General features: G+C 43.7%; 1 protein-coding gene across 5 annotated transcripts in view; it reads left to right on the plus strand.

Annotated features, from left to right (window-relative positions):
* The window catches only part of CAMTA1 (calmodulin binding transcription activator 1), a 422644-nt gene that overhangs the window by 382364 nt on the left and 26005 nt on the right, over nt 1-14275 (plus strand). For all 5 annotated transcript variants that reach the window (XM_062593606.1, XM_062593602.1, XM_062593603.1 and 2 more), the window contains 6 exons: nt 8470-8609; nt 8855-9051; nt 9400-9478; nt 10314-10629; nt 10981-11504; nt 13822-14009. In XM_062593606.1, the coding sequence (XP_062449590.1) occupies nt 8470-8609; nt 8855-9051; nt 9400-9478; nt 10314-10629; nt 10981-11504; nt 13822-14009 (1444 nt within the window). The remainder of the gene's footprint in view (nt 1-8469; nt 8610-8854; nt 9052-9399; nt 9479-10313; nt 10630-10980; nt 11505-13821; nt 14010-14275) is intronic.

The following is a 14275-nucleotide window of genomic DNA, read 5'->3' on the forward strand; positions in this document are numbered from 1 at the left end:
TGCTACCGTGTCAGAGGTGGTACAGCTAGAGTTTCTTACTGGTTGAAACTATCTTGGAAGAAAGAAAGAAAGAAAGGAGAGATCCTTCCAGAAATGTAATATAGGGATTTTAGAGGGGAACAGAAGTGACTAATAAAGCAGTGTACATGGGTTAGAAAAGCAACTCTTTATGTTAATGTCTTCAACTTTTCCTGTCAGGCAAAGGAGGTCTTGTTACTTGCTACTGTATGTTGATATTGTCTTAGCTCAAAACCTGCACCATGCTTGATGTTTTAACTACCACATTGTGCATTCTGCAGGTTAGCCTGCTAGGTCTGTGACAAGTGTGCTCTAGCACTGGCAAAGTCACCTGGTAATAGCAGGGTTGGCTGTAGCCTGTGTCTTTTGCAGCAAGTAGTGAATGCTCAGCCACCAGTCAGCATTGTCTGTGACAGAGCTGTGCAGGAGGTGGGCCTCCTTGGGCTGACACTTTCCCAAGCAAGCTGTTCAATGGCAACCAAGAGGTAAAGTGAAGAGCATTTGTTACTGATGGACCTTGCAGCAGAGTGGCAACAAGTTACATTAAACTTCAGGCTCCTGAGGGATAGAGGAGGGAGGCACAGGAAAGAGATGGAAAAGATGAAAATTTCCCCTATTTGTTAATGTCATACTTGCTTACAGGTATCAATGAATAGGAACTATTCTTAACTATACTTAAATAGAAGCTGTTAAGTGCCTGTTAACTGAAGTGCAAGCTTCTGAAGAGCAGTAGGTGGTACTGGCTTAGATGATAATTTTTTCCTTTTGTTAAGGACTTGGGTAAGTGTATATTCCAGAAGTGTTATGTGACAGCACCAGTAGTGGAGTTACTGGTGGTCACGGGGCCATGCAGACTTAAGCACAAGAGCTGAGTGTGCTGCATTACCCAGTCTCTGCTAACATATCACTTTATTGCATTTCATCAGGACATAGAATTGCTCAAGAGTGAGCACCAGTGTGTGTGAGTGAAGGGTGAGGACTGGAGCTCTGTTGCCACCTCTTCTAGCTCAAAAAAGAGAGAACCGAGTGTGAAATAATGCAAAGTCTTTGGAATGTGTGTTTAGAAGATAGAGAGGGCTGTGTAGAAGTGTGAGTTGTCAAAGGTGGCATGTGAAATGTTCTAGGTGTAAATGAGTTCTGTAGCATGGGCATTTCCCCCAAACCTGGTACTTGTTTTCTCGATACCATTTAAAGTGGTGGCTCTATCTTTATTCTAATTGAAATCTGAATATATTGTCTCCTACAGGTAGGATCCTGCAACTGAATGCCATAGGGAATGGGGAAGCTGAGGTTACTCAAGGTCTAGGGTCAGCCAGCAGCTGCTACTGCCACAGTCTCTGATAGTCTGCTTGAGTGGCATTGATATGACTGCTCTGGATTCTGCCTGACAAGACATTTCTGATGAAATTCTGATTATGAAATGCATTTCTTTTGCTAAATTTCCCAAAGTCACGGAGTCGAACACGTTGATTGAAAGTAGAGTGTCCTTTGGTAGTTTTGCAGGAAAGTTAGGGCAGACAATTTACTATATGGTTGTTTGGGTGCTGTGAGAAAAAGATTGAAAGCTATTATTTTTCAATTGATTCTTCAGACTTCACCTTGTACCTGTAAAATTACTTTCTGCTTAAGGAGGGCAAATAATGGTTTTAGGAGCTTGCAAATTGCTCTGAAGTACTCCAGCATTACATTGCAGGGTAAGTTTTTCCAGATGGGCTCTGATCAGAAGAGCAGTGGGATCCTTGTGTACCTTTCAGCCAGTTTTTGTGCAATGAAGAACAAGTAGAAGGCACCGCAGTAGACTCTCAAAGTTACTTGTCTGAGCACAGAGATCTCCAAAATAATCACTGTGATAGAGGGAAAACAGCCTGGCCTGACAGGAACCCACGTGCACCTGAAAACACTTCTTGTCTTTGGGAAGCAGAGAAAGTTTGAGGTAACCTGCCTGTGATCTCTGTGCTCCTCAAAAGGGGGAAATACATCTCAGTGTGAATGGGGCATGGTCAGGTATTTGTAAGTCCCTGAAGAAAGCTGCTGTGACCTGTTCCTGGTCACCAGTAACCAGTGATCTTCAGGTTGTGTGTGCTCTCAGGAGAGCTGTGAAACAGATAGTGAGCCATAAGGTTCCCCATGTATTTTCTGGATGTTAAATTATTTCATTCCCTTAAGATGTTCCATTGTTTCTTGTTAGCCAGGTTCCCTTCGGGGAGAGTTTTACCTGCATCTTAATTTGTGCAAAGTATTGTGTAGTTGTTGTTGTATAAACAGAAGCTGTGATGGATTTTCTTGCCATTTTCTGAAATTGGGGCTTTCTTCAGTGGTGGAGACAGTAAGTTGAGAGCATGGTGATGTTCATTCCAATAGCTCCTCTTATAACAAAAGCAAACAAGACGCATTCTCATACTTCTCTGTAAGTCCTGTTTTGACTGAGCTTATGAGTCTGTCAGCAGTCCCATCCACTATATAATCATGCATGTTTCCTGTAGTGAGTCTGTTCCCTACTTGCATGGGGTGTGGGAGGAAGGGGGGGGCGGAAATTAGGAAGTGTTTTGAGGTACAGTTCCTTACACTGCAGGGCACAGTCTGTAAGTTTCCCAGTAGAAGTGCTTTTAGAGTCACCAGGAAAATTTTGTGTAGTTTAAATTAAATCTATTCAGGTTTTTGCTGGGCAATTTCTGATCTGCTTCATTGAAGGACACTAAAGAGAAAAGTGGAGTTTTGATTCCATGACACCTTTCTCCGGGAGTAAAACTGGATTTAAAAGGCTTGTTCATTCCATTTCCCATTCCCATATATCTCCTTTGCTAGCTAATAGAGTTATTTGTATAGGTCTGCTTTACATTAATCAGTAAAGTAATATGGTCTTAAAAGTAACACTACCAAACAGTTTAAACCAGTCCTGCCAGAAGAAAAGAACCAATAACGCTATCCTGGTTCAGTAGGTATTAGCGTTGCACATACACTCTGTAGCTGTGTAAAATGCCAACTGGTGTAAATAATCGTTCATCCTTAAAAGACTTCAACCAGAGTAGTTTTGCATCTCCAGAAGTATTTTATTCACATCTTGCTGTAATTACTGTAATCTGTAGTAAGCTTCCTGTGAACACACATTACAAACAAGCTCATTCTAGATTCAAAGTATGGTTCAGATTTTAGGGAAATGAAAAAAGAGATCTGATTTCTCTAGATTCAAATTAATTTCTCAGTAGAAGTCAAACTCTGGTCAAGCAGCACTTCCTACTCTCTCCCTGCAGGAAGAGTTAAGTTGCCTTCAGGCTCTTTGCACTGTGGAATGGCCCAGCCTCGACACAGCCTGGAAAAAAAGTGATTTTCTTAGAACAATTGGACCCTGCCAAGAAATATCACCATGGAGAGTTTTTCTGCATTTCCTAAGTTTACTTTTGAATCAGTGGACTAGCTTGTCACTCCCCTGTGGAAAAACTCAGCCTTGTGAGGGCTGAATGCCTTAGAATTCCCACTGAAGACAGTAGAAGTAAAAATGGCTTTGTGAGTGGTGGAATAGTCCCCTAAGTTAGTACATGATCCAAGAGTTGCAGTTTTGGGGCTACAGAGTTTCACAGAATGCATAGGGAAAAGGAGGGAAATGCGTGAGTTGATAAATGTGTGGAGCTTATTCAGGTAGCTCCTTCTGATCTCAAAAGCTTCAGAATTTTCATTAGATCAAAGCAGTTGCCTGTGGGAAAACTTGTGTAAGACTGGACTTTCTCTCTTATTTTGCTTTAGTTCAGTCTCTCCATGGAATAGGCCCGTGCTTGCTAGAGCCATCATCTCTTTCTGGGATGTTAAGGAATAATGGTGAGAGAGAACTTTGAATGATTTTTATGTTAAATTTGAAAAATAATAATTTCCAGAAAAAATACAAGGTCCAGGATGTTTCCTCGTAGTTATGAGGCATCTCAGAGAGACAGAAATATAATTGTTTTTGCTGTCATTGGTGGAGGCAGTCCTTAAGAATGATTTTGGAAGCCCACAAAGCCTATGAAGTTTAGATTTTAAGTTATTCCACATGGACAAAACATTCTCAGGATTTTGTATTCTCCCCTAAGTTTTAAAGAAGAGTATTGAAACAGAGGAGACTACCAAAGAGGACTTGATTAAGGCACAGATGTCCCTGACAAGGCATGGAGAGAACACTGGGATTTTACTTGTTTGTTCTTATTGGTTTCTTGACATCTTTAAAGAGTGTGTCAACTGTTGTTGCTTAAAGAGTATTATAATGCATCTTCAAATGTATAGGTAATGGAAGAAGTCAGGTTTGACTCGCAGAAGGTTAGCAAAAGCAAAGTCCTTATGAATACCCTTAAACACGTGGATACGCTTGTACCCACGCAGAGCTTTGCTGCCTTCAAGAGTTAGGATGCTTCCAGTGCAAGAAATATCCTTGTGCTTAGCATGAGCAGTTTAAATTACCTGTAAAATGTAGCATAGGGAAAGCTGATTTTGATTACCTGATTTGTGTGCTATCAAGTCTTTGTCTACAGTGCCCTGTGAGACATTTGTCATGTGATCCTTTGACTACAGAAGATAAGCATGTGGAACTGTTCGAGTAACTTAATTGCTTGCTAAGTGAGTCTCTCTATGCAAGCTTGTGAAGCAATCGAGACAGAAAAGACTTTGACTAGTGAAATATAAGATAATAAGGGATAAATGGTCTTGGACTTCTCACCTTGAGAATGCACTTATCTTCATTATTGCAAGGGAAATTGTGTAACTTCAAATAAATATTTTTTTTAATTTGCACTTCATTTTCATCTTGTTTTGTTGTTTGGGCTTAGCCAGCAGTGCTTTTTTGGCAATTAGAGTTTTCATAGGGGAACTTTTTTTTTTCATAGGAAAATCTTGGTGGTGTTTGCCATTTCTGTTAGTTGCAGCTTTGTTCTAGCTGCTCAGATAGCAAGTTTAATCATGTGGAAAAATGGCAGCATAGAGATACTTTCTGTGCTACTGCACCACTTAATATGTTTGCTGCTTAGAGCTTTCTAATATCTGAAAAGACTCTGTTGTTCCACTCACTGTATACTGGAGACTTAAAACTCCAGAATGTTTAATTCCGCTTCCCTTTTTACCAGCATGTTTCTGACCTGCCTGTAGACTGAGCAGCAGTTTCCAAGTGCCTATATTTAAAAAATAAAATGTTTTTGTAAGACACCTAAGGGTACAGTTTTAAGACTATTTTCTGTCCCTCAGACACCTGTTAGGTTGATCAGATACTTTGTGCCTGAAAACTGATAGTCTTTTCCTAAATACTTCTCAGGAGCACTGTCCAAGTGGCTGAATAGGAATGCTTGGGAGGACTGGATGCTGTTTCAAATTGTTGAGCTGTTTCTGACCTTTACAGGAATTGTTTCTGACTGTACAGAATAATTATTCTCTTTTGACAACTAAATGGAACAAGTCCCTGCAGTAAGGAAGCATTATAAAAGCCTGGGGCTTATTGCCCTATAGTAATAATTCCACATAATTTCTTCTGTTTCTTAAAAAGATGCTACTTTCCTCCAGCTGTAGTTGGAAATCCAGATATGATACTTGGAGTGTGTTCCTTCCCTTAGCTGTTGTAAAATGAAGTGTTGGTGATCCAGCTAGATGGAGTGGCATTAAATGTGCAAAATGATATGCCATTAGCCACTGCAGCGAACGTGGCTGCTTCTCCCGGTGGGTGAGTTGTAGTGGCTGTTTGATACAGGCTTGTGGTGGGAGGGGTTGGCTTCATGATGCCAAGTCACTGTCAGTCTCTGCAGCATACGTGTTCTGCATGGTAATGGGGAAGGAGGAGGCAATGGCATGGACTGCACTGCAGCACACTGCAGCACTGCCCGAACAAAGACTTGCTGGGAAAACACAATTTCTTTTGGTGCTATGTGCTGAGTGCAGTTCAAAGACAGGATGTTGGGACTGCATCTGATTTATGACAGACTGTTGCCTCACGTAATTGTCAGTTGCTTTCCCAGAGCCTCTGCAATTAACAGAACAACTGAACTATTGATAAAGAACTGATAATAAATATTAGTGTTTTGGACTAGGCAAGAAAAGACAGTAGTGAGCTCATCCCTGAGAGGAGGCTAGAAGTGGGTAGCTGACCACACTCCTTTGCCCCTAGGTCTTGAGCAACTGGGGTGGGATATTGAATTCCAACCCCTTTGGAGCTGGCCAGGAATGAGCGAAGGAGCTGTCTGAGCTCTGTACCCACTGTCAAACCATGACAACTTTTGGGGGGCTGGGAATGCCTGTAGCCAGTGGACCTGAGCTGTCTCTTGTCAATGCTCTGCATATGGTCATGTATTAAAAGAGAATGATGTCTCTAATATTCTTTTAATGCAAATTGTGTCTTCTTGGGTGTCATATGTTGGATGCTTTGTCTACTAAGTGGAAGGTCAGCAGGTGAAACAGCCACCATCTCACTGACAAACAGTTAGGTGAAAAAAGGCTTTGCTGCGTTTTAAATGATGTGAGCATTCTTCCTATGATTGTGCATTGCAGAAACAGTGCAGTGAGTGTGAGACAGGTTCTTCTTGTACCAAACATCAGGCATTAACTAACACAGTGGCTCTAGCATGTAAGAGCTGTTCTTCAGTGTTGACTTTGTTTAGTTTTACTCCAGCTTTTTGCAGTTGCACCATGGCACTACTGGAAGTAGTCAACAAACTTGTCGAGGAGCAAGTACTCCAGCAACATCCCAGGAGGGACTCTCCATGGGACCAGGTTACTCAGAGAAGACTTTCTCTTTTAAAACCTGATCAGTTTGTTTTCATGCACAGAGTCCCATTACTGTCAGTGGGCTTTCTTTTGGGAGTTATTGGTGCTCTGCACTACCACATCATGTCCATGGTACAAGAAATCAACTAGGATGAGGCTTGTCCTTTCCCAGCAGCTCATTATATTCGCTGTTAGCATGATAGCAAGATTCATGGGATCCTCCCTATCCAAAAAATTGTCCTGTAGCATGATGTAGTGTGGATTAGGAAGAAATATCTCTAATCCCTGCAGTTGTAATGGAGATATGTAATGTCTGTGGAGGGTGGCTTAGGCTCTGAAGCTAATGCAGGAAGATCTTCTGGACATCTGGCCTCCTGCCCCTACAGGTGTCCTTGCATCAACCACCTGAAGCTTCTGCTTGGGGGTCACAGGACAAAAAAAAACAAAAAAAAAGCCCCCTATGTTTGCTGCCACTCAAACTGCATTGACTCGGCCTACACACAAAAGGATTGACTGAGTTTATCTCTACAGTCTCAGGTTTAGCAATGCCCTATTATTAGCCGATCTAAATATCTCTGCTCCACAATTCGAGCTGTTAATGCTAGGCTACAGTGCAAGGAGAACAAAACAACTAATGTTGCCTTCTGACTTCTGCAGAGACTAGAGGGCTCGCTGATTGTACTACTTTTCAGAGGGATGTTACTGAATTATCAGTGCTCATACTCGGTGATTTTGGGCAGTCCTGTTTCAGGCACTTTTGCTGAAGTTGTTTTCCAAGAAATTGAGTCTGTCAGATCCGGGAAGGAGCAATTACCTCTTTAAAGGCTCCTTGTTTCAAGTATAGAAGGAAGCAAAGCAGTCTTTTTTTCTCCAGGTACCTTTATTGCACAGTTTCAGAAGACGAGCCAGCCTGAACTCAGGGCTTCTATGAAAGTAGGGGGATTGGGTAATACTTGACTCTAAAATCTAGAGCATTTTGACAGATAAGATCCTGCTGAAACCCTTTCTGAATCGTTATATTTGCTTAGGGCTTACTTTCACTTGTATTTCTGAAGAAGTTGCGTTATCCCAATCTGTTACTGTGTTGATACAATCACAAAGGAAGATGCAAAGGAAAATGTGACTTTTAACAGCTTAGGTTTGAGAGGGCGGTACCACTAGAAAGCCACCTGGGGCGAAGAGTCTTCTGACAGGGAAATACAGGAGTTGAGGGGAGAAAAAAATGATGAGGAGAGGGCATATTGGAATCTCCCCTCTGTATCTGTCACTTGCAATGGTTCTGTTGTAGGTGGATCACCAGCTGTCTGAAAGGAGCATTTGACTTGCAAGAAGTGTGAAGAAGCAGTAGGATAGTCTTCATTTCAGTGGTGTGGAAGGGATCTGTCTTCTGCCTGGCAAATGGGGGTGTGGCTGCTGTAGAATGCAGGCATTCAGATAGATGTCCGGAATTTATTTGTGTTTTTCAGAACCCTCCAGCATTCTCAAATTTGTCATAGAGGATTGTACTTTTGATTTTTTTTTCTTCTCTTTCCTTTACAGAATTTTTCTAGGATTTCAAATTCGTGCAGCAGCAGTTTGAAAGTGTCAGGATGCTACAGGGCAAGTCTGTTTCTGTGCATTACCCAGTAGAGCAAATCTGTGTGATTTCCAGGACAATCATTTGTGGCTTTCTGCAGTAGACTGCCAAAAACAGAGCTTGCTTTCCATGAAAATATTCTGATTCTGCCTTTCTTAACCCAGATAACCAATTCAGGATGTCAATATTGGAGCGACTTGAGCAGATGGAGAGGAGAATGGCCGAAATGACAGGATCTCAGCAGCACAAACAAGGAGTAGGAGGCGGGGGCAATGGGAATGGGAGTGGAGGAACTCAGGTGCAGGTATGAACCATGCTGTGTCCTGTCACAGCAGCATTATGCTTTCATGCCAGAATTTGTTTCTTGGGGGGTTGGAAAGAATTACAGATTTTCTTAAGCAGTACGTCTAGTTTGTGGGTGTCCTTAACAACAAATCACGTTCACTCCAATTTGCCACTGTCTCAGTATTTCTAAAAGTGAATGCTTACCTGCTATGGGCAGGTTGCAGCTGCAATCAGTGGTTGAACTGGGATATGTGTGTATTGCAGTGCGTTTCTGGGACTGGGACACTGGGCAGCTGCTTTGAGAGCCGTGTAGTGGTGGTGTGTGAGAAGATGATGAGTCGTGCTTGCTGGGCAAAGTCCAAACACTTGATCCATTCAAAGACTTTCCGAGGAATGACGCTGCTTCACCTAGCTGCTGCCCAGGGCTATGCTACACTGATCCAGACCCTCATCAAATGGCGGTAAGACCAACTCTTTGGACTCTTGGGTTTTGATGCAGACATCACAGAAGCATGTATAAGCTCTGCTTGCTCCAGACTTATAGCTGTCCCTTACAAACAGCATCTTGTGCTCAGTGCGAGAACTTGTTTCTGTCCCGTCTTTTGGCAGGACCTGTTTCTTGAAAGAGAGAGCCCAACTGCTGGATCTCTCGTGTTTTTAAATCATGATCCTGGTGGAGGCACTACCTGCAGTAAATACATGTCATGGGCATGTATGTGACAACATCTTTGTGGTGTGCACTGACTAAAGCTGTAGCTCTAAGAAAAGTTTCTAACATGTCTACAGAGCATCATTTGTTCTTTTTTCAGCACCAAACATGCAGACAGCATTGATCTGGAGCTGGAAGTTGACCCTTTGAATGTGGATCATTTCTCCTGCACTCCTCTGGTAAGCAGCAGAAGCTGAAACTTCTGAGAGAGTCTGAAGGATCCTCCTGAGGATTATGATTTTTAGTTCCCTGATGTATTTTCTGCTCTGAAGAGTAGATGTTCCCTGTGTCTCCTTATTGTGCAAATGGTCAGGCATGGCACTCTCTCCTCCTAACATTTTGCTGAGAGAGGCCATGCAAAAATCCAAGTCATGGAGGAACTGGAGGAAAGAGTAGACAGGGCATCTCAATTTGTTTTATCCAGTAGTCTCTGCTGTTGTGATGGGAAGAGGTCCTTACGTGGTTTCTTTCAAGTTGCCCTGATTGACTGGTAGACTGTAGAGTTCTTTTAAAAAAAATCATTACAATGTCTTGGTCACTAGAATCATGAAATCGTATTCATTGAGAATTTAGATAGAAAACCAAAGTAGGCAGAACCAGAGTAAATCCCAATTTAGAACAGCAGAAAGTTGAGCTTACTGTTCCTTAACTTTACTCTTGTCCGCATGTTTCTGATCTCCAGGATTCCCAGTGTATAATCTCAGCAGTGATGCCAGTGTGTATGCTGTAGTTAGAGAAATCATCCATTTATCACCTAGTAAGAAATTACTGGCTTTGTTTGGCAGATGGCGTCTCTCAAAGGAGAGAATAACACCCTCTAATCCTCTCTTATGACTCTGTATATGGATGGGACACTCTTAAAAGCTGGTTGCTGGTGTTCAAGTACATTGTGGTTTTCCCTGTTTTACTTATAAGAGTGGTTTTTCTGTGAGTTGAAGACAAGAATCCACTGCATTAGTAAGACAGGAATGAGAAGGCTGGTCTTCCAATGGGTCATTTCTCTCTCTTTTTTAGATGTGGGCGTGTGCCCTGGGCCACATGGATGCAGCTATCGTGCTGTATAAGTGGGACCGCCGAGCCATTTCTATTCCTGACTCCCTTGGCAGACTGCCATTGGCCATTGCCCGGTCTCGAGGCCACGTAAAATTGGCAGAGTGTCTAGAGCAGCTACAGCGAGATGAACAAGCCCAACTTGGGCAAAATCCCAGAATTCAGTGCCCATCGAGCACAGACTCCAGCACAGAAAACTGGGTGTCACAGTGGCACAGTGAGCTTATAGCCTCCCAAGAGCCTCAGAAGGGAGTCACTGTGATTTCCAGTACAAACACAGGTAAAACAATCCTGAGGGTAAGTGCTGCTTTGCAGATGCATGATGTGTAAAAACCTGGAGCAAGGAGCTCACAGCTGTCCATGTTCTTTTTGTGGCTCCCTGTCATGTGTTCCATGCGCTTGCATGAGTATTGGGAAGAGGAGAGAATGTCTCTTTAGAAGGACGTGTGTCTTAAGAATAGTTGCGGTAGTATCCTCCCTGGATGACAATTGCTCCCTTTGCACATTCCATTGTATGTCTTAGAACATGGCATGAACTTCCACCTGCAGTTCTGCAGCAGGAACTGTTGTACTTCCTATTGTGGTCGTGTGTCACCTGTTTTATTCTGTCCATTGATCTGTTTGTTTCTAGAGCTGAGACGACCAAGATCTGAACCTTCCAGTTACTACAGTAGCGAGACTCAGAAAGATTACCCAGCACCCAAAAAGCATAAACTGAGCCCTGAATATTTTCAAGCCCGGCAAGAGAAGCTGCTTTCCACAGCCCTGAGCCTGGAACACCCAAGTATCAGGAAGCAAAACTCCAGTTCCAAGCAATCTACTGCTGAGACAATCAGCCCTAGTGAAGGGATAAGGGACTATGGCCGGGAGCTCTCCCAGCACATCCCAGAAGTCACTGGGTACCGGGGCGCTGGCAGCCAAGAAGGAATCAAATGGAACCCGAAAGACATTTATATTGGTGTGTCTGCAGTGCAGGTGGCAGGGACCCAGAAGGGGGCTGCACTGGGGAAGGACACTGTAGCTCATCGGCTATGCCAGCGAGAGCAGATGAATGTGCTGATGATGACTGACAGGGAGATGGTGGATGCAGAGCTATTGTCCTATAGGGACAATGTAGGGGATGAGGACTGCTTACACCACATGGATGACTTGCAGGTAAACATAACCATAGCAGCAAGATCATCTGGCCTGAGACATCTCTCTCTGTTAACCTTGGAGAATGTGGTAGCTGCACTAAGGAACACCACTGTGAGAAACTTCTCTGAAGGCCTTTTAGCTCTGTGAAGGCACAGCAGGGCCACTGAATAGTGCTTTGCAAAAAGGAGCCAGTAACTGCAGCTGGTTTGTACTTTCTCACATTATCAAAGGGTGTCCTTTCAACTCAGATGCGAGGCTAACAGCAATTTGGGTCATGCATTGGCATACACTTGGACAGTGTACAAAAAGTGCAAAATACTTGGGAGACTGTAAGGGTTCTGTTAACTGATAAGATACCACTCTCAAAGGGGAGGAGCTGGTAGACTGTTCCAGAACAGAGTTTCCAGGTCTCCCACTGTGGATAGTTTAAAAGTTCCTGCCTCTTGCTTCATTGATGGGGTTTTGCTCACCTGCATGGATTTTATATTAAAAAAAAAAAAAAAGTGTGAGTAAGAGACATGTAGACTGTGTGCAGCCTGCAAAGCCAGCCTTGTGCTCTCAGCAGAGCACTTTTCTGTCACTTGCACATTTCGAGTGCTCTGTCAGTCGGAGGCAAGTGGCATGTGGTCAAGGGAAAAGAAGGCAGGCCGCTCTGACCGCCTCAGTAAAGGAGGCTAATGTGGCACTGTAAGCCTTTGGGAACAGGGGAACAGTCCATACTAAGATGAGGTGATACCTCATCTTTAGGCAGTGCTGGAGCTACTGGAGAGAGTCCAGTGTAGCGCTACGAAGATGGTCAGAGGGCTGGAGCATCTGCCCTATGAGGAACGGCTGTGAGAGCTGGGCCTGTTTAGCCTGGGGAAGAGAAGACTGAGGAGGGATCTTACCAATGTCTATAAGTACCTGAAGGGAGGGTGTCAAGGGAATGGGGCTAAACTCTTTTCAGTTGTCCCATGCGACAGGACAAGAGGCAATGGGCAAAAACTAAACCACAGGAAGTTTTGCCTGAATATGAGGAGGAATTTCTTCACTGTGAGAGTGACAGAGCACTGGAACAGGTTACCCAGAGAGGCTGTGGAGTCTCCTTCTCTGGAGATATTCAAAGCCCGCCTGGGTGCAACCCTGTCTAACAAGCTCTAGGTGACCCTGCTTGAGCAGGGAAGTTGATCTCCAGAGGTCCCTTACAACCTTATCGATTCTATGAAATAGGTGCTCTGAAACATGCCAGTGAACAATGAGTGTGCTCGGGCATCTGATTGTGGATTCATGAGCTGCAGTTTGGTTTCACCTGCAGATCAGTGTCAAAGGCTTCACCCGTGCACAGAGCTGACATGGAGGAAGCATGGCCCTGGTGAGCAGCTCTCCAGGGAAGTTGCTGTGCTGTGAAACTTCAAAGGGCAAGGAGATAAGAAGAAGGGGGAGAAATGAGGCAGTAGGTTTTCAGAAAGAAAAATCCCACCAGATATGGACTAGAGAGAATAAAAACAGCAGAAGCAGGGCAGGTGAAAACAAATCTCTCGGGGAGGGATATTGTGTTTGATCATCTGAGCAAAAACCATAAAGGCAGCACAGCCTACAATGAATCCTAACTTGTGCACTGCCTTGGCATTTCTGAATAGTGCATTTTTAGCATAGTGATAGGTGAAGTAGATCCCTGCAAAACAGGAACTGTTTTTCCTTCTCCGTATTCCAAACTCCTATGCATTCTTTGGCAGGGGGAAAGGTTCAAAAGGATTCTTGATACAGCTGTGATCCCAAGGGTTTAAATTCTCTCATTAATGTGCCTTTGTTGTCCTATCATGCTTCATGTGTGTGACTTGGATCTGAAAGTCATATCATAAAAGCATGTTCAGTCCAGCAGAGCAACTATAGTGCAGCTCCAAGAATTTAAATGTATCTGTCCCTGGACATAGACTACCTGATAATGTAAGTGGCTTTTGGTGTCCTCTCTTACCAGTGTCTACAGGTGTCGTTTCAGATTCCTGTAGCTGTCACTCAGCTTGGACACTGATATACTTCCTGCCCTTCACCCAGGGAGAGAGCTGCAAAATCACTTTTTGTTTGGAAATGAGATACTGACAGCTGTCGACAGCATACAGTAAAGGTTCACGACATATACCTTCTACCAGATCTTATAGGCTCCTTATACATGTGATGAAAAAGAGGTCTGCAGTGCCTTTTCAGAAGAGGCAGAAAAGCAAATGAGCTTTGGCTACTGCAAGTTTTAGGAGTGCAGGGACAGGCTCTCTTCTCTCCCTGAGATGCAAAGATGGGTTGTAGCATGCCAACGTAAGGCTTCTTTTACCAGGCAGTGAATATTTGCTCTCTGTTCCAGGTCAACATGATGACACTTGCAGAGCACATTATTGAAGCTACGCCTGACAGGATCAAGCGGGAGAATTTTGTGCCAATGGAGTCACTGCTGGTGGAGAGAACAAACAGTGCTGCCATGAGCACCACAATGAGCTGGCTGGCCAGTTACCTTGCTGATGTCGATCATCTGCCGAGTGCTGCGCAGATAAGGTTAGTAAGAGCTGTGGAATGACTCTGGGCTTCCGGGTGATGTGAATGCTGGGTGGCGTGTGCTGCTTCTTTAGCCTGCACATACTGCTGCTTGGTGGATCTCAGTGCTGCTGCTCCAAACCAGCCGCTTTCTCACACCCAAGCATATAAGTGCCAGAACAACTGCAAGTTTATGGGAGAATGCAAGTGGCTGCAACAAGCAGGCAGGAACACAAAGTTTCACACTGAGAGCAGGTTTAAGCACTACCACTTAAATCATCAGCTTC

Source organism: Rhea pennata, chromosome 22, assembly GCF_028389875.1.
Source record: "Rhea pennata isolate bPtePen1 chromosome 22, bPtePen1.pri, whole genome shotgun sequence".
NCBI classification, from domain to species: Eukaryota; Metazoa; Chordata; class Aves; order Rheiformes; family Rheidae; genus Rhea; species Rhea pennata.